The following is a 27614-nucleotide window of genomic DNA, read 5'->3' on the forward strand; positions in this document are numbered from 1 at the left end:
TCAGGAATAATGTGCATTTAAAGCAAAAGTTATTTTTTTAAGTTAAGATTTTTTATTTTATTTTTGGTCATCATAAGGAACCAATATATAAATCATACTAACACCATGTTTGCACCGGACGCCGGCGGTGCGATCCAGCACAAAAGAACTCATTATAATGAGTGATTTTGTCTACACTGGATGCAGCGCGACACGACAAATCCCTGACAGTAAACTGATGACTCGTTCTATTTATGACGTACTCCAAGCACTCGTGATACTTCTCGTAGGAAGGACAAATGGATTTGCAAAGGTTGCTTTGCAGAGCTGTCCAGTGCAGACAGCTTCTAGCTGTTGCGTTACAACGCCATGCGACACGTCAACTGTTGTGTCCGGTGTAGACACGGTGTAATGGATGCATAACGGTCTAAAAATACATAACGTTTTCTGTGATGGGTAGATTTAGGGGCAGGGTTTTGGGGATAGAATATGCATTTTGCACATTATACAAATCATTCTGTCTATGGAAAGTCCCTTTAAAATGTGGGAAATTCTTACCGTCTATTTCGGTCAGACAACATTTTAAAAGAGCCCGATCTGTTAAAGTGGGAGAGTGAGAACAGCAGATTTAGCTTTTGACCTGAACAAATGAGTTCGAGTCTCCTTTATCTGGATCCATTACACTGCAGTTATACAAACTCGACAATGTCAGCTCACAGCCCTGCACATCTTAAAAAAAAAACAATTATTATCGTAGACGATACAGCTCTAATATTTACACATGCACATGCAAATAGACTTTCTCCTTCTGCAGTCTGCTTTATTTTCTGCAAGTCTTGATTGAAAGATGTCTCTTCCAAACAGCGGTCAGTATTCCATTCGCCACATATATCTACCTTTTACGTTTTGTCCGACTTGTTGTTTTCTGACTTGCTAATTTGTTATCAGATTTGTCATTGTGTTTTCTGATTTCATTTTGTTATCAGATTTGTCGTTGTGTTTCTGATTTGTTATTTTGTTTTTGGAATTGTTGTAGTGTTTTCTAACTTGTTAAAGGGGTGGTAAAACACGATTTCACTTTTCAAACTTTAGTTAGTGTGAAATGTTGCTGTTTGAGCATAAACAACATCTGCAAAGTTACAATGCTCAAAGTTCAAAGCAAAGGGAGATATTTGCTTTTAAAGAAAAGGACTACAATATATATATATATATATATATATATATATATATATATATATGACACCTTGTGGTGTGTGACCGAACGAAACGCAAGAGATTTGCGGACAATATCACATTTTAAGTCATGTATATCACCCTAACTGTATGTAGGTTAGGCTATATAGGGTTAACACACATAGCACACATGAACAGAAACTGCACTTCAACGGGTTTGATAGAAGACACTTGGACATGGAAGCGCATGAAAGTATCCACTATTAACAACAATGTAAACGCGGTGGATAGGGCTGATAAGAGCTTGCGTTTATTGTCGATGAGACTCGCACACCAGCGCAGAACGCGGAGAGAAACCAGCGCACATTTCACTGACTCCTACGCAAGCATATCGATCAATGAGTTTGAAACGCGACTCAATACACGGTTTACATTCGCGTTTCATAATTTCTTATGCATAACAGGTGACAATTCAAATGCTTAAAACACAACCCATATTTCATAGATGCTGCTCTAAGATACTGATTATTCACAAGTCATCAATTTGGAATTATTCTTAAATCAAACAAAAAGGGCTCATGTAAACGCAGCTATATGGCGCTTTTCCACGGCATGGTACGGTACGGTTCGGTACGGCACGCTTTGGCACTTTTCCACTGCATGGTACGGTACGGCTCGGCTCGGTACGGCTCTCCTGTGGCGCTTTTCCACTGCATGGTACGGTACGGTACGGTACGGCTCGCTTCGGCTCGCTTTAAATGGTACCACCTCTGTTGAGGTTCCAAGCGTACCGTACCGATACTTAAATGTGGCGTGGAAGCACTGTAGATCACTGATTGGTCAGACAGACAGAATCATCACTACCAGCGTCATTGTATTTGCGAGACATCAAACCCGCTAGATTTAAATAGCCAGTAACAGCCACTGCTGTAGCACCTGTTTTAAAACTACTTGCTTGACTTGCTTGAAGAAAAAAAAGTTCCAAAAAAGAAATGGCTGAATCGTCGTCAGTGGACGAGAAGCGCAGACGTTCCTCTTGTTGGTTGCCGAGGAGCGGATAAACTATAACGATCAGTCATAATCCCACCCACTTTGAAGCGGTACTAACTGCAGTGGAAAAGCAACCGAGCTAAAGCGAACCGAGCCGTGCCGCGCCGAGCCAAGTCGTACCACACAGTGGAAAAGCGAAGAGAGCCGAACCGTGCCGCGCCGAGCCGAACCGTTCTGAGCCGTACCGAGCCGTACCATGCAGTGGAAAAGCGTCAGTAGTGAGCCACGCATCTTTTATATCTACCGAAACCTTATTAAATAGGTAGGCTATACATCATCATATATGTCAAGTGCTTAATATGAATCGATAAACTACTCAGTTAGAATTATAATAAGGCACTATGCTGTTATCAGTAAAATAAAATTAACAAAAGTCATAAGAAATTAAGTCAAAATCTTATTACAGAGGAGAATGCTTTTACACTGCAATTAAAATTGCTTAAAAGTCGTTATGAGATTAATGATATGACTCACTCACACACACACACAGGTCTGTTAACTTAATCAATATTTTTAATAAGGTAGTCTAATATTTTTCTCACTAACAAATTACCGACAGTAACTTACCGCCACCTACTGGCTGTTTTAGTTTCATATTTAAACATACAATTTAATTGATTCCATCATTTCATATTTCTATATTCATTTATTTTTAACATTAATCTCATAACGACTTTTACTTTCTACCTATTTAATAAGGTTTGGGTAGATATAAAATCAATTTATAGGGGGAAATATCACCACTAGGGCTGAAACGTTTAGTCGACATTGTCGACAATGTCGCCAAAAAAAATTTGTCGACAAATACCTTTGTTACCGAGTAGTCGTTTGATCCCACGTGACCTAATGTAAGGGCGTGCAATATCGCGATTTGACCGCTACAACGCTGTAGCGCTAGAGTGTAATGCAGCCCTTATAAATGCTATTGGTAAAAGAAAAAACAGTGCGAATCCGAACTAGCAAGGTTTGTTTGGGAAAGTTTCACAAAACTTCAAAACAAGAATGCTGTTGTGTGTAATATATGCAAGGCGGAACTTGCTTTTCACGGGAGCACATCATGCACGTTGGAGCACTTAAAGAGGAAACATCCCGGCAAAAGAGGAGCCGGTGAGAATTGAGTGTTCTCCAGCTAGAGCTAACTAACTAGCGGTAAATCTCTTTATTAGAGAATGCAATACTACTAATACTACTAATAATATTATCAATAATAATATAATTACAGTAATGTGATGATTTATTTTGCATATAATAAAGCTTGATCGAGCTTAGGAGTCAGGGCTGTTTTTATTATTGTAACACTATTAAGTATTATAGTCTTATCACTTGCCTGTATTTTGTTCCACAATCATGACTTGCAAAAGGAGATGTTAGGAAGAATATCATGGCAGTTTAATTTCATACTGTAAATTAAAAGGTGAATGAGAACGTCTCTGTCAGCTCAATTGTCATGTAAAAAAAAAGATTGTAATTTTATACTTATAATAATGGTTTGCAGATTAATATTTTACCATTCTTTGTGTCCTGAAGGAAATGTCCCTTTTTCTGTTTCAGTTGTAAGAAAAGCAGTGGGCCTATTCAACAATGTTTAGAGAGCATTTGTGTGTGATTTGAGTTGGACCGAAATCTGAAAACTTAAAGAGAATGACCTGTTTAGTTGGCTCAAAGTTCATTAAAACAAACTATTTCAAAAGCTGAACTGATTTTAATTTTTTATATTATAGTAAGAATATGTATAACTCAATGTTTTAACTAATTGAAAAAGCTGAATAATCGTTCCAAACTTACTGATTAGTCTGTGGAATAATCGGTGATTAGTCGATTAATCGTTCTAATAATCGTTAGATTAATCGATTATCAAAATAATCGTTTGTTGCAGCCCTAATCACCACGACTATGGGCACGACAGGTGCTGTTTGAATGGGCATGATGATGCTTCTGTCCTCCACTGCATGGGGTGAGATGCGTGGCTCACTATAGCTGCGTTTACATGAGCCCCTTTTGTTTGATTTAAGAATAATTCCAAATTGATGACTTGTGATTAATCACATTCATTATTCATCTATGAAATATGGGTTGTGTTTTAAGCATTTGAATTGTCACCTGTTATGCATAAGAAATTATGAAACGCGAATGTAAACCGTGTATTGAGTCGCGTTTCAAACTCATTGATCAATATGCTTGCGTAGGAGTCACTGAAATGTGCGCTGGTTTCTCTCCGCGTTCTGCGCTGGTGTGCGAGTCTCATCGACAATAAACGCAAGCTCTTATCAGCCCTATCCACCGCGTTTACATTGTTGTTAATAGTGGATACTTTCATGCGCTTCCATGTCCAAGTGTCTTCTATCAAACCCGTTGAAGTGCAGTTTCTGTTCATGTGTGCTATGTGTGTTAACCCTATATAGCCTAACCTACATACAGTTAGGGTGATATCCATGACTTAAAATGTGGTATTGTCCGCACATCTCTTGCGTTTCGTTCGGTCACACACCACAAGGTGTCACTGTGGCGTCAAAGCTTCAGCACTACAACTCTGAGCTCGATTGCTGATGTCTGAGGTAAAACACGCCCCCCTCATTAGCATACGGACAAAGAAATGTGTAAATAAATAAATGTATAAATAAATAAATGTGGAAATAAATAAATGTAGAAATAAATAAATGTGAAAATAAATAAATGTGGACATAAAAACATATATACATAAATGAATGTGAAAATAAATAAAAGTGGAAATAAATAAATGAATAAATGTATAAAAAAAATGTGTGCAAAAATACAATTATACATAAATAAGGAAATAAAAGTATAAATACTCATTTATTTGTACTTTTTTACATTTCTTTGATATAAACATATTTATTTATGTATTTATTTATTTTTAATTAATTCAGCTTTGGCATTCCATACCATAGGAACTTTGGAATGCGGAAGTAACGCGTGTCGTGGAGCAGCCAATAGTTCCAGCATTGAACCCCATTCATTTTCAGTGTTTCTGAAGTACGCTTGATGGTAAATTAACAAAATTACTGTATATTTTTACTTTTACACACATTAGCCGACCTCTCGTGAATCTAGTCAGTAGTTATATTTTATGTACCAAGTTTTAGTTAATGTTTATTGGAAGATAATAGGTTAATTGCAGCTATAGCTTACGTGACACTAACGTTAGCTAACTTACGGTAACCTGATGTATATAATATATAATATTATTAATAATAATTACACATTATTCATTTATTTAAATGGGTTAGGGTTATGTGTGTATATATGTATATTTGTCAAAATGTGTATTTGTGTAAGACATATAGGCCTAAATAAATACACACACACATATATATATATATATATATATATATAATTTTTTTTTTATATATATATACATACACAATTAATATATTATGTGTATGGGTTAGGGTTACCGCATTTTCCGCACTATACGGCGCACCTTCAATGAATGACCTATTTTAGAACATTAACTGTATATAGGGCGCACCGGATTATAAGGCGCATAAGATACTGCGGTCAAACGTTTGACTGGGTTTGCGTTATGCATCCACTAGATGTGCTATTTAATGTGCTATTAGTGCTATTAGTAAGTAGTATTAATAAAGATGCGTTTATTAGTAAGCGTGAGCACGCTGGGGCGGGCACGTAACTTACATTCGTAGCCTGACTCATATGTGTATTCATGTGCGGCGGCTCGCTGACAGCGATGGCACGCTGTTTCATATATGACGCCCCGGTTACCTTGGCTTGAACAGGGAACGTTTTCTGAGAGCTTTGTAGCGAGTGCGCGGCGCCGGAGGCGAGGCGTTTATTAGTAAGCGTGAGCGCGCTGGGGCGGGCACGTAACTTACATTCGCAGCCTGACTCATATGAGTATTCATGTGCGGCAGCTCGCTGACAGCAACAGCTGACTGTTTTGAATGAGACGACCCGGTTACTGTGAACGGGGAACGCTTTATGACATTCTGTGACGCGCGAGCAGCGCCGGGGACAGTGTGTCTGTTCGTATGTCTGTTAGTAAGAGTGAGCGCTCGTGAGCGGGCACGTGACTTACACACATAACCTGATTTATACGAGGTTGAACTTTAATAACGCAGAGCGTTATTAACCAATTGATCCAATTAACCAATTGATCCATATATAAGGCGCTCCGGATTATAAGGCGCACTGTTGTTTTTTGAGAAAATTAAAGGCTTTTAAGTGCGCCTTATAGTGCGGAAAATGCGGTAGTAATGTGTGATTGAAATATATATATACATGTGTACTGTACACAGTACATCGTATTTGTGTGTGTTTTCTGATTAATGGTTTAGTCTATGATTAGGGTAGGATGAAGGGGTACATTAGCAATACTGAAATTAATCCCGTTAACAGTTATTTAGCTACGTATTTAGGAACATAGTTAATTCACTCATTAACTATCTCTCCAGTTTCATTTTATGAAGTTAATATTTACCTAACATTGCTGCAAATATAGTCCTTTCTACGTTATGGGAGCAGTCCATTTCCCTCCTAAATCATTCATTTTTACATGCACAGCGTAATTATTTTTTGTATTTTATATTGGTTGGAATTCTGAACGGACCGCCACTGCAGACCTCTTTGCGTGATCACGAAGGTAGGCTAATGGCTGAATCGGAATTTATAAGCAAGATCACGGATCAATAACCTAATACAGCCCAGTTGTGCTAAAATAAATATCATGAGACGTCCATCCTCAGATGAGCCGCTAAAGCCAGTGCTACTACCCATGCGAACATGAACGCTAAGCTTTTCCCTCCAAAAAAACCCTAAAAATCTAAGTAATATACAGTATTTCGTTGTCACCCTGCCTCTCCAAATGCAAAACTGACATTAACTAAAGACAATAATGCAGTAACAGCTGAAAAAGTACTTGGGTGTGTGTTTTATTTTATATTTACCGTTCAATAATGTAATCGCTGCTGTCTGTCCCATAGAAGAACATGACAGCCAGCGTATGTTTTGGAAATATTGGGGCTTACATGAACCACGTGACAGCCATAGTGGCGACATCAAAGCGTGTCGCAACTCTTTCTCTCTATGGCACTGGTAGGGACTACACGACATTCCTCCCGGGTTAGTGACATCAGCAACCGTAAAATGTACATAAACCCCGCCCCCGGGAGACAGGAAAAGTTGTTGTATAAGAGTACATTTGTGAGTCCGCTCAAACTTTAGCATCCTTCTTTTCATATGCAATAAAAAGTCACTCTGTGTGCATCTCACAACAGTTCCTATACGAGCGATTTATAGCTTATCATGACAGAATATGCTAATTGAAAATAGTAAACTCCACATCAGCAACATCAATTCATCAACTAACCATTCAGAGACGTCCTGTTGCATTCTACATGTTGTCACTTCTTCTTGAGTCTCTCCATCTTTGTCTGACTCTGTTTTAAAGGCAGAACAGTTTCTGTAATTTTAGTGTGTCTGCGTGAGGTAATCGCTCTGCTAACACACAAGAGCTCTTGAAACCCCTCCCTCTACAGCAGCTCATTTGCATTTAAAGGGCCAGGCACAAAACGGTGCGTTTCTGCTAACCCTCAAAAAGTGACAACTTTAACATGCTATATAAAACTATCTGTGGGGTATTTTGTGCTAAAACTTGACACACACACTCTGGGGACATCAGAGATTTATTTTACATCTTGTGAAAAGGGCATTTTACCACCCCTTTAATTTGTTTTTAGTCTTTCCATTTCATTTATACATTTGTTCTGTTTTGTTTTCGGAATTGCGTTTTGTTTTGCACTTCTCGCCCACCGTAGTAACCGGAGCTGCTAACACACACACACACACACACACACACACACACACACACACACACACACACACACACACACACACACACACACACACACACACACACACACACAAGCTCTTGAAGCTCCGCCCTCTGTGCAGGGAGCAGTGTACCTGTGGTATTAGGTCTCTGTTAAAATCCCCGGCTTATGTTTTTTTATCATGCTGAGTAACTACAGTATTTTAAAGGGATGATAAAACGCATTTTTTCGAAGGCTTGATTGTGTTTGTGGGGTGCACTGTAACATCTGTTCATGCTTCGTTTTTTAAAAATTGCATTATTTTTCATATATTTTACCTTTATTCTACACTGCTCTGCCCCTCCTTGTAAAAACGGTCTGATGGTTTCCTGGTTCTATGAAGCCAGTCCCTCAAAACTACGCAATGGGCTCAGATTGGTTAGCTGGCCCAGTGTGTTGTGATTCGCTAACCGTCTAGTGCACGTTTTCCGGAAACGTCATGCCCTGTACCTTAACCGGTAGCCTAGTTTGTGCTTTGGTGTATTAGGCCGGTGACACACTGGCTGCATGGCGTGAGGGTGGCGTTTCTGTTGCGTGTCAGCTGCGTGGCGGCTGCGTCATGTTTTCTGTGTCTTTGCACACCAGAAATGTGTCTGACCCGGCGCTTCTGACACGGATCACCCTTGTTCGACATATGAGAGAGAGTTGTGGAAGCCCTATATAGCCTACTTCATGTTAAGCATAAATAAAAAGCCTATTGATAAAGACACTGTCAGCAGTATTGAGAGCAAAATAGACTACAGAATATTTCATTCTGTATTGACAGGTGCAATATTTGAAAATTGATATTTAGTTATTTATTTTTAAATTATATTTATATCTGAATTTGTCAAAACCTATACTTTCAACCATTAAAATTTAATTTATTAAAATGTATTTGTGTACAAAATAACATAACATATTATCCTATTCTATTTCGCCTAGAAACGCTTCTAACACGCGTGCGTGTTGCGTGAAAAATAGGCGTTGGTTCTGTTTCTAGCATGCACGCGTTTTGCCTGAGACGCGCGTCACGCAGGCAGTCTGCAAGCTCTAACCTGTTAACATGGGAGCCGAAATAAAAACGGACACGCCACGCAGCCAGTGTGTCACCGGCCTTATAAACAATGAAACGTTAGTGAAGATGATCGAGCAGAAACTGTTCAAGAACGGCTGTTAAATGACGTTTCAATTCAATTCAAATTTATTTGTATAGCGCTTTTCACAATACTTATTGTTTCAAAGCAGCTTTACAGAATGTGCATTTCAGAAATGTACATAGAAAAAAAATACAGTTAGTTAATCATGTAGTAATTTAGGGCATAACATATCGCCGGCGTTGAGTCGTCTCTTCACAGGCGTCGAGTCGTCTCTTCACAGGCGTTTAGTCATCTTATCACAGGTGTTGGGGCATCTGAGGTCTCCGTGAGAGGCTGGATACAAACCGGAGCTGACGAACGCTATTTACCTCCGGACTAGCGTCCCGAGATAACAGCAGAAAAGCAGATGGGAGATAATTAGCATAGCTGCTGTTCATAATATTAATGCATTCGATCTGATTCAACAGTGGTATAAAAGGTAAGCATTATGTGAATGCTTGGCTAAAGAGATGCGTCTTTAATATAGTTTTAAACTGGGACAGCGAGTCTGAACCTCGAACAATATCAGGAAGGCTATTCCGGAGTTTAGGAGCTAAATGCGAGAACGCCCTCCCTCCTCTAGTGGACTTAGATATCCTAGGAATGACCAGAAGCCTCGAATTTAGTGATCTTAAAGAACGCGATGGATTGTAGGGCGATAGAAGGTCCATTAAATACACAGGAGCTAAACCATTTAGGGCTTTATACGTTAGTAATAGTACTTTGTAATTGACACGGAACTTAATAGGTATCCAGTGTAGAGATGATAAAATAGGTCTTATATGATCATATTTTCTTGACCTAGTAAGAACTCTAGCAGCTGCATTTTGCACTAACTGTAGCTTGTTTATTGAGGATCCAGGACAGCCAGCTAATAAAGCATTACAGTAATCTAGTCTCGAGGTCATGAATGCATGAACTAACTTTTCTGCATCAGAAACAGATAGCATGTTACGTAGCTTAGCAATGTTTCTAAGGTGGAAAAAGGCTGTTCTTGTAACATATGAAATATGATTTTCGAAAGACAAGTTGCGTTTTAGTATAACACCCAGGTCTTTTACTGTAGTGGATAAAGTAACAGGACATCCTTCTAAATTAAAGTTGTATTGTACAAGGTTTTGTGGGTAGTTTTTTGGACCAATAAGTAATACCTCCGTTTTATCTGAATTTAATAGCAGGAAATTACACGTCATCCAGCATTTTATATCTTTGAGACACTCTGTCAATTTAGATGAGTTAGTGTTTTCATCTGGTCGTGATGAAATATATAATTGAGTGTCATCAGCATAACAGTGGAAATTAATTCCATGTTTTCTTATAATATTACCAAGTGGCAGCATGTATATTGAGAATAGCAGAGGGCCTAACACCGATCCTTGCGGCACTCCACAGTCTACTGACGTTATCTTCGATTTTTCCCCATTTAAACAGACAAAATGATAACGGTCTGATAAGTACGATCTAAACCAGCTTAATGCCTGTCCCTGAACTCCAGTGTAGTTTTGTAGTCGATCCAAGAGTATTTTATGATCTATAGTGTCGAACGCAGCGTTAAGATCAAGTAGAACTAGTATTGAGATACAGCCTTGGTCAGAAGCTAAAAGTAAATCATTTGTAATTTTAACTAGCGCAGTTTCTGTGCTATGATGCGGTCTCAATCCTGACTGAAATTGTTCATAGATATCATTTTCTTGCAAGAAAGAGCACAATTGAGCGGACACAACTTTTCTAGTATTTTAGACATAAGTGGAAGATTTGAAATGGGTCTGTAATTTGCTAGGTTATTTGGATCTAATTGCGGTTTCTTAATGAGAGGTTTTATTACTGCCAGTTTGAATATTTTTGGAACATGACCTAAAGATAAAGACGAGTTAATAATATTGAGAAGAGGCTCTTCCACTACAGGTAACACTTCTTTCAGTAGTTTAGTGGGTATTGGATCTAATAAACATGTTGTTGGTTTAGATGCAATGATAAGTTTTTTTAACTCTTCCTGTCCTATATTTGTAAAGCGGTGTAGTTGTTCTTGAGGGGCAATAATTGAGGCTGAACCATAAGACACCATAAAAGATTGTACAATTACAATTGAGTTTCTGATGCTTTCTATTTTCTCATTGAAGAAATTCATAAAATCATTACTACTATACTGTAACGGAATATTTTTCTCTGGTGATGTCTGTATATTTGTTAGTCTAGCCATGGTGTTAAAATATAACCTTGGATTATTTTGGTTATTTTCTATTAGTTTGTGGAGATGCTCAGCCCTGGCTGCTTTTAGAGCCTTTTTATAACGTGACATACTGTCTTTCCACGCGATTCTAAAGACCTCTATATTAGTTTGTTTCCATTTACGCTCTAAGTTACAAGTTTCTCTCTTGATAACATGCGTAGCACTGTTGTACCATGGTGCTTTAGTTTTCTCTCTAACCTTTTTTAATCTAATTGGTGCAACAATTTCTAGTGTACTAGAGAAAATGGTGCTCAAACTGCTAGTCATTTCCTCTAGTTCAGAAAGGTTTGTTTTTTGTTGTTCTCTCATTACTTTTTAGATACACTGTTATTTAATTGTACTAATTATTATAGAATTACAAAAAACATAAGCTTCATAAACAAGAATTTCATATAATCGTTCTAACAAATTATACTACAGTCCTCAAAGTGATTTTTTTAGTAAAGACTGCGGATCTATAGTGATCGTTTCTGACTGTATGCCATGTTACTTTTGTATTTTTAGAAAGATTGTAGACAAATATCTGTCGACAGAACTATTAACCCTAAAACGAACACTAAACATCGGCTGCCAAATCAAACACAGAACCATGTTTACCATGCCTGTAGATAAACAAGCATGTAGATAAACATAAAAGGAATAATTTACACTAATTCCAATTTCGCTGTTGAGATTAAAAAAAGTTTGTAACGTTTGTCAGATAACGTTAAGTATGAATGAGCATTTAACAAACCAGCAGAGCCAAACAGCGTTGTCATTTGTTTACTTCCTTACTACAACGTACAATTAACAATACAAACTATTACAGGAAAACACATCGACGAAAAATAAATCATACTTACAGGTTGTGGCCCGTAAACAAAAGCTTCTGTTTTTAAAGTTGGAACTGCTCCATCTTTCAGGACAAGCCGATGTGTGAATCCTGCATTGAGCTCGCGAAGATTGTGAAAGCTTTCCTCCGTAATATGTGCAGTACACAGAGCGAGATTTGGTTCATAATTATGAGGGACCGAGTTAAAAATAAATTATAACCATTAATCCCTAACTCCCTCGTCCCTAGGAAGGGTGAACAAAGTGGACCTGCAACCGGGATGAAAGTAACAGCAGCGCTTCGACGGCATTGCGACAACTCATCTCCAAAACAGCAATATAAAATGGCCTCGCCCCACTTATTAAGTATTCCCGGAGGAGGAGTTTATGTAAATAATGGGATATGCTGACGTCAGCAAACCCGGAGGAATGTCGTGTAGTCCAAAACCGTCTGTTTGCTGTAGTCCTTAGAAATTAATTTTTAAAGCAAATATCTCCCTTTGCTTTGAACTTTGAGCGCTCTAACTTTGCAGATGTTGTTTATGCTCAAACAGCAACATTACACACTAGCTAAAGTTAGAAAATTGAAATTGTGTTTTACCACCCCTTTAATAAAAAAGTGTCACTGATTGTGGAGTGTGACTGAAGAAATTTAGACCATTACAATTGCCCCCAGTCGTGCCTACTGCATGTGACTTGTGATAGAATGGGCCAGTATGTATAAACTCCTTAGGCATAACTGTTTCATTCAGTACATACTGACCCCAGTTGTGATCATTTTCTTACGTTTGACCATAACCCTCCGAACAGTGCAGCAGTAGTTTAGCACGTCCAATTTGAAGAAAATGCTGCATATAGTGTAGAATTGTTTTATTTATTTTTTAAACAAAAAAGTTCTGCCAATAAGTTTTTGATTTCTTTCAGTTTGGCACACACACACTTTGTACATCCTGTGCCATCTCTCTCTGCTTTTCGTTATTGACAGCCTGTATCGCTCTTAGTACTGGCAGCACTTCATCGGTCAACAACTTTAAGATCGGACCATTTTTGTTAGTCTCAGCAACTATACAGTGTTCTGAAGCAGCTGCGTTGACAGGCGCTGTGCCTCAGTGCCACTCAGCATTCTTTCTTTTGTTAGTTACACCTGCAGAAAGACTGGCAGAAGAGTTTTTTTTTTTTTTTTTTTTTTTTTTTTACTCCCGAGTCTTGACTTCTGCAGGTAGAAGAACTCTGGTCTGTGGTTTTCCAATTGTTTCAAATTAAATGAGAATTATAGAATTTGTTTTTCATTACATAGTGTTCACTCATTTCTAGTGATATCGTTTATGTTTTATAATGAAACAAATTTCAAGCTAAAGCATTTCTGTGCCACTGTTGTTCCCTAAATATTAGAAAAAATCCTTTCAGCTAAAAAAAAGCTTTCTCTTATAATAATAATAACATTATCTGTAGTATATACGTTACCATTCAAAAGTTTGGGCCTGGTAAGATTTTTTCATTATTTTCTATTTTTAAATATATTTATTTATTTATTTATTTATTTATTTTTCAGTGTCACATGATCCTTCAGAAATCATTAATTGTGTCATCCTTCAGTAATATGCTGATTTGTTGCTTATGTCTTATTATTTAAATATTGGAAAATATTGGTTGTGTTACTCGACATTTTTGTGGATTCCATGATACGTATGTTTAAATATATATTTAAATATATATATTTCCAATATTTTTTTTTATTAATATTTTTTTTTAATAGTATTTGTTAGTATCTGTATTTGAAATAGTAAGGATATTTATCATGTTACAAAATATGTCACTTTTGATCAATTTAATACATCCTTGCTGAATAAAATGATTAATTCTCTCACTTATGATACTCTCTTACTTATCCTATTGTGTTACTATATGGGACCAAGCCTCCCAGACAACAGTCAAACCCATTATATCATTATACAAACAGGCACTGAAAATAATGGATCAGAAACCAACTATGTGGCACCACTGTTTGATTGTAATCTTTTAAATTTTGATAGCTTTATTAAGATCTCTTTTCTTAAACTGACTTTTGAATGCGCAAATAATCTAGCTCCAGCCGTACCCTGTCCTTTTGTGACAAAAATAAACACAAGGAGAGTGGCCACTAGGAGAGCAGTGGGTGGCAACTGCATAGTAGAAGGGCGCAAAACCACTTTCGGCCAATCATGTTTTTCAGTGATGGGGACCCATTTTTGGAATGATTTACCAATTGAACTAAAAACACAAACTGAACTGAAAACATTTAATAGAAAAGTGAAACACTGGCTAAAACAAAACCAAACATGTGGCCACTGAGTCAGTTTTGTTGTAATGTATTGCCTGTGCTAGATGCCTGGCTGCAGCGGGGTCTGGGTATGGGAGATAAACTTGTAGCGGCCCAGGCCCTCACTATCAGGGTGGGTACAGGTGAGCAGGTGTGAGTGGCTGGGTGCTTGGGGCTTGTGTTGTTACGTGATGTGCTATTTTGTGTAATGTGGTCACGATTCTGTGAAATGTTTATGTAATATATTAGTATACAATGAATATGCTGCATGATTGTGTAACTCACAATATGTAGTTTATTTTATTTATGTATTTGGATTATCTTTTTAGAAAGGCCTGACCAGGGACTGGGGTTGCAAGTTAGCCTATTGGCTAGAAACTTTTTATGGAACACATCCCCTATTCAAAAACTTAGTCCCCTATTCAAAAACTTGCTGCAACTTATGTTTGTCTTAGATGTACCCAGCATGCTATGTGGCGTGTCAGGAGCGAGCAAAACATTGTACTGCTCTGTTTTGCTCATTATCTGAGGCAGTAATCAATTGGAAAATGGGCTGTAGAAATTGATTTAAATGCCACTGTATACTGCCTTCAAGGCCCTCTCAGATTAACAATGCTAATTTTCTTTGACCTGTATTCATTTGCATGTAAATTTCCAATTTGACTCTACATATTAGAAAAACAAAAAATATATATTTTGAGTGCCTAGAACTTAGTGGATCACCTCCGGACCAATTATAAACTGCTGTGGATTTCACTGCTTAATTCCCCTGACGAATAGAAGTCCAGAACGTGGCGTGTTTATTCATTCATTGACTAGCATAGAATTTAAATTTCAATGAAGCACCGAGCGACTGGGCTAATTGGGTAAGGAAGTGCTGCAATCTCAGAGTGCAGCTTGGAATACTGTTGATGTAATTACGATCCATGCCGAGAGTACAGTAGGTGCGTTTAAAATTAATTACCCCCCCCCCCCCCCCCCCCTCGTGCTGTAGTTAATCCTAATGTTTCGGATTGTTTTGCTTTTGACAGTCCCCCCCCCCCAATTATGCTGATAGTGAAAGTTAATCAATTCCTCCTGATTTGCTGCCCACTAAATGTTGTGGAACTCATTAGCTTATTAACCTCTGTTTTATATCAAGTGCATTTCGGGGTGCTTTTTCAGCACCTCGCTGTGTAAGTGATAGCACCTGTCAAATTAGTGTCAGACATTTGGGGCTAATGCCACACTAAATGTCCAGAGACCTCCCGGTCTTTTTAAATGACGCGTATGCGCTAACAAGACTGTGCTAACGGCTTGAACGCCTCTTTGCAGGACTTTGTTATGAAGATAATCCGCTCTCTGGAGAGTCCGTCTTCAGTCATCCGTGCCAAGGCCTTTCTCGTACTTCTGCAGGTCATTATGCACAACAGAGAGATGCTTCTGCTCTGCTGTAACTCCAGGTAAACGCTCTACACCAGGGGTGCCCAATCCTGCTCCTGCCGATCGACTGTCCTGCACAGTTCATCTCCAACACTAATCAAACAAAACTGCCTTTAATTTTCAAGTGACCCTGAAGACCTTAATTGGTTGCTTCAGTTATGTTTGATTAGGGTTGGAGATGAACTATGCAGGACAGTCGATCGGCAGAGCAGGATTGGGCACCCCTGCTCTACACAATGAAATCCCATAAACCAACTGTGCAAAATTCATTGACAGAGCACACACGTTATAGATCCTGTGAAATGCTTCTTTTCCTCAATAGCGCTGAGAGCCAAATATACACGGAACGGTAAACAAAGACACAAGCACAAAGGAAAAAGCAGGAGAGATGTTCCTCTTGTGCCCCATATCCAAGTACAAACACTCTACAAATAATTCAACATGAATCAGAAAGAGAGAAAGAGACCATCATGGAGATGGAGAAACGCATAGACTAAATCAATATCATATATGTTTCATAAATGTTTGGTGGAGAGATGTATGAGAGGATGGAAACTCTAGTGAGTCTGTTGCTCCACTGGACAGTAACTGTTTTAGTTGAAGGTTTCCATGACTTTCCCCTGTTATGACTGCAAAAGTTCCTCAAAATTTCTTCCCAACATCCATACTGTTTTAATCATCTCTAAATATCCTTGCATGCGTGATTATTACACATTTTGGTAATTAATGCTTGCTCATACCAATTAAGAAGTGTTTATTTAAGGGTGAAGTATTTATGATTTTCAATGTTTAAATACATTCTCTTGACCCAGTTTATTGTTCATTGACTACTATTAGTATGCCAAGCACCATCTAAACATTGAGAGCGGTACCAATAACTGTAGCAGGCTGAGCCAAAGGGTGTTTAGCCACTGTGGGACCATGGTTGATGTTACATGGGAGAATAAATTTAGCTTTGGTTACAGAGGTGCAAGCCAAAATTCACTGCATTTTAGACCTTTAAATATGAAACCGGTCATTAAAACGTCTTATACCATGGTCTGTCTGAAAACTCGATTCTGATTGGCTGGAAGATGTGCATTAAAACCGTTTAATGCACATGTTGTTCCAAGTCAGTTTAATCACAGTTATATATTAATGTGCTGTTTTCATTGAAGAACACCAATATATACGTCACTTGTGCTGTTTTTACCCTTCTGGTCAAAAATTGCGACACAAACATCAATAATAGTTTTAAGTTTTCAATGCTGGCAAATGACCATGGTATAAGCGGGATAATCCACTGCAAGTTGTGCATTAAACGACTTTAATGCACTTTGTGTCAGCCGGATCTTTTCCTCCAAGTCGTGCATTACAATTTTTTAAAGGGGTCATATAATGTCATTTTTGTACAAGTTAATATGAATCTTTAGGGTCTAAATGAAAACTTTGTAATATACTTTCATTAAAAATTCTCATTAGTATTGTAAGAAAACACTAATTTTACCTGGTCAAAAACAGCTCTGTTTTCAGCACGCCGTTTCAGTGCATATGCCTTTAAATAATAATGAGCTTTGCTCACTCTGCCCTTCTGTTCTTTGGTTCTTCTTTTTAAGACAGGTTTTTCCAAGTGTAACTTAGTGTTACCACGTTAACTTTAACACCTGCGTACACAGTTTTTAATAACACATTAACCATAACACATTGTTCATTATAAACGTGTGATTATGAATTATATTGAGAACTTCGTAACGTTACATAGAAAACAAGCCGCAATATACCCTGAGTTTAAACATTAGCCGCATTCATCGTGAAGTGTGCAAGCGTTTTGCAAAGATTAATATTTAAAGGTTAATAAAACGTTACACTCACTTCTTCTGGAGGTGCAGCAGGAACACGAATAGTTGGTACCGATTCTTTTTTCAGGACCAGCTTCTTAGAAAAACCAGATTTACACTGACCCTCGTCGCAAACATAAAAGCATTTGGGAATATTCCCTTCAAAAATAAAACTCAGCCACTGCGTCTTCAGCGGTTCGAATTACACCCAAGAACAGAGCACCACAATCGCTTAGACACCATTCTGCTCCAGTGTATCAACAATGGCGGACTCCGATGACAGCTCGCTCAGGGCGGGTCTGTGTTGAAACGCAGCTGCCAATTATCAATCGTGGGAGGGGCGTCCGATCTAGTGACATCACAAGATCGAACGGCTCAATTTGAGGCAGGGGAAAACGTATAAGGAGATTAAAACAAAAACACTGGATAGATTTGTATCATTATATGATGGTTGTGTACAGGCACTGCCATTATATGACCCCTTTAATGCACAGATAGACGTGGTTTATCCCTTACAAAGCGAACGTGACATTGCAATGAATCAGGCCACAATGGACACTTTTATACAACATCATCATCATGCACCCAAAAAAACAAAAACAAATGTTCCAGTTTATAATGTTTGACGTTGTTAAACATTGTTAAACGTTGTTTAAATAGCAAATGCATTTGCGCCCATGGGTGTGCTGGTCTGAAAACGAGGTGTGTTCAGGCACATTGTTTGGCGCCTTGCTATTTTGAGGCATTTGAAATAGACTGTGCCATTGACCAACAAAAACCTGGTCTAAAGTCAAAGGCGCAGTATTTTTTTGTTATTTAAAGGGAGCATTAGTAATGTGCGCCTATAGGCGGTTCCACAACGTATGTACACTCTGCTTATTACACACACACACACACACACACACACACACACACACACACACACACACACACACATGCACAGCAGCACGCAAACATGCCAAATATTACAATTAAAAGGATTACGATGTAAAAGATTAATATTGTGTACATAAAGGTATGGTGGAACCCGGCTTGTCTCGTAGATGGTCTGTTCGTGTGCTTTAACCTCTGGAGAAGCGTTCAGTTTTAACGCTTGCAAATTTCGCCATGTAAATAGCGAATCCGTCATGGCGCGAGCGCAACTGGCTTTTAAAGGGAATGATAGATGAGACTCTGATTGGTTTATTGTTACGTTACGCCCAAAACCAGTAAGAGAATAGGGACAATCCTTTTAGACCATGTGTCGAGCGCAACGACCATTTTTCCCGTCGTTAAACTAGCAAAAGTGGATCCAGACACGCCCTAAGTGCGCTTTAGACCATGCACTTAGATCGTTAAAATGGGGCCCAAAGTGTAACTAAAAATTTTGCCATTGGAGAGTTATTTTTCAAACTGGTTCAGGGCTGTTAATGATTCATTTATCATTTTTATAGTTTTTTTGATTATTGATTAATCAATTTCAATAGATATGTGTTAAGTATTTTTAAATACTGCATACAAGCTCAACAAAATCGAGTGCAGGAGAATGTTTCTGTTCACTGCGGACCCTTTGATAGTGTGTTAAACATGATGACAAGCATTATGAACGTTCTTCACCATCCGCCTGTCTCCCTGACAGCGTCTGATGTATCATGTCAGTGTTAGCCGGTAGAGCATGTACTGTGAATTTTGCTGCGACTGCCCAGTGAAGTTATATTTTGCAAACCACACTCACTGGTAGCAGGATTTTTTTGTGGGACCATTGGGGATGGCAAGGGATAAGGGTGTTGTTCTGGGTATTTTTATAATTCTTCTTCAATCATTTCTATGGATGTAAAAAATAAAATAAAATAAATGCAGGTTGTGATGTTTTCCATATATGTCATGCACATATTGTCACTTAACAATCTGCTCAATAAACGTATACATAAAACAAAAATACAGAGAACTAAACATTTTATTTATAGAGTAAAATAACAATAATCAATACTCTTAACAGTATTTTTCATACTATCCCAGTTTAATATGCAGAGACAACTGTGAGTGATACATTAATAGATTTCCCTGAACATTTTAAACTGAGACTGTTTTACTTTCAAAATGTGGCATTAAATGAAAAATACAATCAAAAGTACAAATTCTTTTCCTAACCCAGCTCTTTTTGGCTTGGCAACAGATTGGCTTGACCTCGCACTGTGAAACCAATGACAGAAACAGGCCGATCATTTAAAACTTACATTTTCCATAATTAAATCTCTTTCCTTCAATCTTACATATTAAGAAGAATGAATCTTGAAACTGATCTCATTATTCCTTTTATATGTACATCTTCAGAATATAACCGGTCATTTTCTTTAATCATGTTCTCCTAATTCATCTATATTTAATTTGAAGCCAGTCTTGAACAGCTGAAGCTCCTAATTGCTCTCATCACTGTCTTACAAACACAGGATGTCTGTCATCCCTATCATTTCCTCTGCCCGGGAACGAGATGTGCTCTCTCTCTCTCTCTCTCTCTCTCTCTCTCTTTCTCTCATTTTCTCCTTCTGCTTCGAGTCCAAGCAGTGCCGCACTGATGGAGTGTTTCAGAACTGACCCAGCGTTCCATCTCCCAGAGTGAGAGCGTTTCCTCGCTGTTCTCATAAACACTTCTCTAATTATCTGTGCAGCGTCTGCTGCATACAGCCCTGTCAGATGAGTGCGTCAGCCCGCCTCAGGAGTGTCAAACCGGACACATCGTGTCCAGGCCCTCTCGGGTCAGAGCAGACACATTGACTTCTCCCAGCTTCCAGATAAGGGGATGTTTTTAACTCAATGAGACGGCAGCAGAGCTCAGAGGTATTGAGGAGATGTCTCTGTTCTAGGATTGGTCCTCTGGAGGTTTCTGATGGAGGAGGGGTTGAAGCTATACTGGAGTTTTTAATTTGAACATTGAGATAAGAATGTTTCATTTTAGAGACTGCAGAAATGGACTTTGCAGAATATCTGCATTGATAAAGTTTTTATTTTTTATTTTTAACAAAACAGTGGTGATAAATACTAACTGCAACTGCTGTTAACTGATCTTTCTAACTCGATTATACTATACCAGTGTGTTTTTGGCATTTCTCTAGCATCCATCTGGAATTTAATTTTCATATTTAATGTGCTTCCTTATAGCTTCATAGTGAAAGCTTTATGATGTAGATCTGTTTATGAACTGTGTCCCATTCATGGTGTCCAGTGGTCTAGATTATGATTACATGATGATAATTTTTTTTACTTTTTTAATGCAACTATAATGGGTTTTTAGGGTGTTGCTAGAGTGTTTGGGGTGATTTTTAGGTGGTTACTGACCCAAGTTTAAAAAGCCTACCCAAAATGTCTATAATATTCCAGGTCTAGCTTCTCCCCTCCTTCAATACAATTTTATTTGGGGGTCCTTTGTCAATAGTGTAGCGATGCGTGATCTCATTTTCAAACCATGCAGATTTCTGTTGGTCAATGCGGTAAATTAGCGGGACCAACTTCAATGTAAGTAAAATCTGCTTGGGGAATGTTTGTGTGGATTCCTATTCAAATGACGATATATTTCACCTGCAAAATTTCACTAAGCAATGATAAATGTCACCGAATTTTTTGTCTATTGTTGTTGTTTTTTGTTATTTGTTTTTTTTCTCCCTATCAGATTGTTTTACTGGTAACTTTTTAGTTGCCTTACCATGAACTACTAATGACATTTCCACTAATTTGCTTGTTAAGTGCAAGACAGATTATGCTGGCTCAATGAAACAAAAATTAGTTGTTTTTTTTCAATAACATTTCAGTAATAGTAACTTTATAGGTCCGTAGACAACTAAAACAAGCAAATATGCAACAAACAATAAATAGTTGCAAATATGAAATTAATTGTGCAGGGCTTTCACTGTGAGGTTGAGTTTGCCTGAGGAACATAAATCCTCTTCAGAGTTGTTTGTGCGTGTGCGTGTGCGTGTGTGTGTGTGTGTGAGTGCATGAGTGAGTTAGGAACAACACACAGTGCTTACGCCGACTGTATTTATGTAAATACTGACCAAGGTTGATGTTTTGGCATATTCCATTTAGGCGCACAACGAAGACAAAGGCTACTATGCTTGTCCGTGTTGCTCTCACTGAAAGCTGTAGGTATTATTATATGGACATAAATGCAACACATGTATAGGGAGTAAAAAGTCTCTGTGGCAAAAAGTAGCCGGTGAAATGTTTCAAAGTATCTCTTAGCACGGCAGAGCTGTTTCAATGAAAGGATATGTTGATTAAATCTGAGTGCAGGAGCTCAAGGTTACCATAGAAATGTAAGTGGTTTGTCGTTAATTGCTGCCGTGACAATCGCGAACAGCACTGAACACGCACTATATTATATTTCTTAACTTTTCATTAGGTTTAATAGGCTGTACAACAGATGAATTGTAAATGGCTGCTTTTTCTGCAGGAAACTAATCTCTAGTGATAATTTTGTATCGATCATTTGTTGGTAAAGGGCGAGTGCCATAGGTTTCTGAACGCCGTCTCATGTCATGACTTGACATATTACAGTTTATATTAATAATGGTGGTTTCTCAGAATATTGCATTATACAAATTGTACAAATAAAATAAAAAATAAAAAAACATATTAAAAAAAAAGTGAATTAATGTGTATATATATAATTAACTTTAATTAAATTCAGTTTGGAAGGTGAAAATTCTGAATGTCCCAAGACAAATTTATATAGACAGACTTAACTAAAAGTATGGGCAGCCATCCTGAAATTTTCATTGTAAGGTGTTGATAATGGAGTTCTTATAGATGTACATTGGGCCAGATTTATCCTAAATGACTATCAGCTAACGATGATAATCAGCTAACTCAGATTTTTTTAAATTCACTTATTGCTTTCATGTCTGCACTTCAAGCAAGCTACAGAATCTGAAACACAATGCTCCTTTTATTATATTATGTGTTTATGCTATGCATTTATTATATATATTTATTTATTATAAAATGCATTTATTTAAAATGATGCAAAGCATCAGGAATAACGAATACAGTGATATATCACTGATTGGTTCATAGTGACAGACAAAGATTTTTTTTACACAAAACAAATGGATTAATTTTCTTTTATCCAGTAATCTTGTTGTACTCTGATCTCTGAATCACATTAGAGCACCGTCCTTGATTAATTATTGCAAATTTGTTTTCTTGAATATAGTTTAAGAGATATTTTCACATAGTGCTTTAAAAAGTGAAAATACTTTGAGAATATGACTTTACATATTTATACACTGAATCTTGTACGATCTGCAACCACAACTTAAGAATTTTGTCCCACTCCTCTTCACTGAACTGCTTTAGCTCAGTGACATTTGTAGGCTTTTGAACATCAACTGCGTGCTTAAGATTCTGCATTCCTTTTATGCTTTTGAATATTGCCTTGCTGCATTACCCCTACTGTGTTTCAAAAATGAATTCATTTTGCACCTTTTTGGAGAGATTTCGGCAGAATGGCACAGGCCCCTTATTGAATGAAGTGAATGTAGTGGGAGATTTTTTTTTTTTTAAAGAAGGTTTGCGATAAAAATGAAAAGGGTCTATTTTAAAGCACTTACAAATGTGCTAATGGATGGGTTGATAGAAATGTGAGGCTCTGGTTGTTGGTTAGTGCACAAAAACCCCCAGCTCAGAATAAAATATTGATACTCTTAACAGGTTATTTTATTCATTGGCTCCTGGTAAATGAAGTTTGAGTGTCCTTGGTTTAGAGCACCTCTGCCTTGTAGTTCTGCCCACTCTTTAGATTAGAATCCATGAATCTGGAAATCTGGTCTATTTTCTGCATAGCAAGTAGACCTAAAGCTGCTGCCAGACCCTCGTCAGTTTTCAAATGAATTCTGTCTGTGCCCTGACATGCCTAATTCATATAATCAAGGGTTAGGTAATTGACTGATACGTTGAAAATGTCACCTCAGAGCAGACAAAAACCAAATATGTGACCCCATTCTGTGGGTCTATAAAAACCGGTTCACAAATCACTGCATTACAGCTTGAACTGTCAGGATAACAAAGAACCGCTAGGGAATGAAATGTTGCCCTGTCACTCCTGTTGTTCCCAGTCATTCAGTCAAGAAACGATCTGGTGTAGGATTCCAATTATAACCGTATGCACGTAGACCCATAAGCGCACAGCAAACCTGGCCACCCAGTAAATGTAATTTATTGTGAAAGTCACAGTTCCCTTTTCTCATTTCTGTTCTTCCTCAGGTAATGTAGCGGCTGTCCGTCCAATAAAGGGCTGCTTGATCCTAACATCTCGGAATAAATGGTTTTGTAAATCATGCTCATGTCTCCAGATTTTCATTTTCTCCCTCGTACCTCCACACCTACGAGCACTGAGTATCCCTGACATCCGACAACAATTCATTCTGAGAGAGGGAAAATGATAGCCTTTTGGGAGGAGGAAATTTATTATAGGCTAATCCAGTCTGGCAGCAACTCCACTGGTGCACTTGTAAATACCAAGGTTGTCATTATTGCCACCCTCCTGTCAGTAAGCGGACGTTGGTTGACATTTGTGAGGACTCTCAGAGTGCTTGCTTTATTTTAGATTTGTGGCAAAGATTGTTCTTTATTCAAAATGTAGAATTAATCAAAGAAAAACCTTGATGGAGAGGTTTCATTCAGAATACAAATACTAATTATTGAAGGGAGAAACCTCATCAAATAGTGTTTATAATTGCTGCTAATAATCCATGAAAAACACTGTTCCTAAAATGTTATTTAAAAAGAATATTGTATTCTAATATAATGCGGTCAGTGGCGTATGTTTGTTGAGTAATTTACAATGGCTTCGAACGCCGCTCAACCGATCAGAATCAAAGACCGGAACTATCAGTTTTATAAAACAATTTGCCCCAGCCTAGTAAGGAAGAATGTCTCATGCAAGAGAATGTGAAGGCAGCATTCCATTTGACAATCGCAATAACATGCAAGAGGCTACATAATATTTTTCTGAAATCATCACAGGCATGTTTTTCTAATAAGACTGGGTAACATTACTGAAGTGGTGACCCTTCATTAAACCCCATCTTTAAGAGTTTTTAGGAGACCTGTTTGAGTTGAGATGTGTGTGTTTTTTACAAAGGCAAAGTACAAGTTCTGACTCCATTAAAGTTGGGCACATATGGTGTTCTTACAGTTTGCACAGCCCAGGCTGTCTGGTTTTTATCCTGTCAATTTTATTAACACTGAGAAAGTGTAAGAATCATTCCTTTGAACTCAAAGCTTAATCAAATGAATTGCATACCTGAAAATGCTCTCTCTTCAAATTACTCCCACGACTCTAAGAGATGAGCTTTGCTTTAAAGCTTCTGTCAAATATGAGTGTAGCTCTGTCCTGTTTAACACTGGAAGAAAGACTTGGCTGAAGAGAAAATGAGAACAAGAAGGCTGTGGTAGATTATAGCACAGATGACATTCAAAGCTGTCATTTGCGTTTCTTAGTTTTGATTTTCTTTTAGCTGATGTCACTCATAATGCAATTGTTTTTGTATCTGAGTTTCATAAGTTGTATATTTAGATGATGATGATACACACATATGCTTGATAAGGCACTATATTGCCCATACTTTGCCAAAAATAAACTTGGTATAATGCGTATAATGCCCCTTTTTACAAGAGTTAAAAAATCTCTGATGTCCCTTGAGTGTGTATGTGAAGTTTTAGCTCAAAATACCCCAAATATATATATTTTTAAAGCCTGTTAAAAGTGTCCCTTTTTGAGGGTGAGCAAAAACGCGTCCCTGTGTGTGTGTGTGTCCCTTTAAATGAAAATGAGTTGCTGCTCCCGGCACAGAGGGCGGAGCTTCAAGAGCTTGTGTGTGTTAGCAGCTCCGATTAACTCACACACTGAAAATTTCAAAAAAACTTTCAGCCTTTTATGTTCAAACTGAAGTCGGACAATGATGGAGAGACTCAAGAAGACGTGACAACATGTAGAATGCAACAGGACATTTCTGAATGTTGCTGATTTGGAGTTAACTATCTTCAAGTCATTGATTAGCATGTTCTTTCATGATAATCTATAAATCGCTTGTGTGATCAATGTTGTAAGATGCCTACAGAGTGACATGCTATTGTATTTGTGTTACTGTATTACAATTTGAAAAGACTGATGCGATAGCTTGAGCAGACTCACAAATGTGCTTGACTACAATAGCTCTTCCTCTTCTCATGGACTCACTCCCTCTGTCGCATGTTCCCGGGGGCGGGGCTTATGTACATTTTAGGGCTTGTGATGTCATTAACCCGGGAGGAAGCTCGTGTAGGCACTATCAGTCGTTTGTTGTAGTCCTTAAAAAACGATTTCTGTAAAAGAAAATATCTCCCTTTGCTTTGAGCGTTGGAACTTTGAGCGTTGGAAGATGTTGTTTATGCTCAAACAGCAACAATACACACTAACTAAATTTAGAAAAGTGAAATCATAATCAACCACCCCTTTTAAGTATTAAATTTTGGTGAATCTTTTGGTGCTCTTCTTAAAAATACAGACATATAAATTATGCTTCAAATGTTGTAAATTATTGAGAGCTGCAATTAAGGTTTCCAAGCGATCAGACTTCAATAAAATTGATAGTAAAATCCTATAAACTTACATTCCAACAGGGACCAGAATATCAGAGACTTGTAGGTTGCCTCCAGTAAGTCAGAACATTGCCAACACCCTAGCAACCGCATAGCAACCACCTAGAATGGTTATTTTGACAAACTTTTAAAGTATTGCTTTTAATGCAAGTGCTCATCCTAGTAGTTTTTCAGATGGAGAACAACTAAGATCCAATCATAATATACAAGCATTGGCCCAAATCTTCTCTGCATAGGTTAGAAGAAATCCAATTCAGCCATAAGCTCCAATGACTTTATATTTCTCTCTCAAGGGAACAATCCATTGGGCTGTGGCTTCCAACAAATTGAAACACACATCACATAGAATCAATGAAGGTGTCAATGTCAAGCTCAATCAGACTAATCTAAGAAAAATCATTCTCTACTGATGAGCTCAATGCCAGGTAGGATTGGGAATGTAGCCCACTCACTCCATGGCTGCGTTTACACTGGCACAAAAAAAATGATTTTCTACTCACATCTGACACAGATCGGAATGTGTTGAACACGTGTAAACACAAAAATCCACGCGAGATCCGATCTGAGCCAAATGTGGTTTTAAATCAGATACATATCCGATATCTGGACATCCGACCTCCATCTAAACACGAATATCTGATTCCCCTTTGAATTCCAATTCACAAGGTCAGGACGACACATTTATTCACAAAGATAGCTTTTTAATGTTATATTATGAGGCAGACGCGCCTGTATGCGCTCTCTCACAGCTTTTTATTGAGGTGGGAACTTTATATTTATCTTTGTAAAGAAAAGAAATTGTGCAAACACAGAAACATTCAGGTCCTTCCAAAGGATCTCAGAGTTAGGAATCAGTGACTTTATTTTATTTTTATCAAAATTTATAATTTCAGTCTTGCCTTAGTTTGAGTGACATATTTCAGCACATACCGGTTTGTTGCCGTGATGCAATGTACAGTAATACAAATTTTCCATTACATTGTAACAGGGAGGGTGGGGCAATGCAAACTATATAGAGTGGAACTGTAACATTTTGGAAATAAACAGAGTTTATTCTCACTCCACTCTCAAACAGCTTGTCTATCTGTATATTTTTGAAAGGTATTTTACACTCATAGTCAATGACTTATAGTCTGTAGTTTCATATTGCTCGGTGTTTGTTTTATTTTTATTTTTTTGTTATGTTTCCGGAACCAAGGCTGCTGTAATAGTATTCTTTGGACCCGACAGTAAACTTGCAATGTGAAC

The 27614-nt window shown here is 37.8% G+C and overlaps 1 protein-coding gene across 6 annotated transcripts in view; it reads left to right on the plus strand.

Annotated features, from left to right (window-relative positions):
* Positions 1 to 27614, plus strand: part of ulk4 (unc-51 like kinase 4) — a 231409-nt gene that overhangs the window by 58194 nt on the left and 145601 nt on the right. For all 6 annotated transcript variants that reach the window (XM_077207698.1, XM_077207725.1, XM_077207715.1 and 3 more), the window contains one exon: positions 15823 to 15950. In XM_077207698.1, the coding sequence (XP_077063813.1) occupies positions 15823 to 15950 (128 nt within the window). The remainder of the gene's footprint in view (positions 1 to 15822; positions 15951 to 27614) is intronic.

This window comes from Siphateles boraxobius, unplaced genomic scaffold, assembly GCF_051911475.1.
Source record: "Siphateles boraxobius isolate OS27281-9 unplaced genomic scaffold, OSU_SipBor_1 12, whole genome shotgun sequence".
NCBI classification, from domain to species: domain Eukaryota; kingdom Metazoa; phylum Chordata; class Actinopteri; order Cypriniformes; family Leuciscidae; genus Siphateles; species Siphateles boraxobius.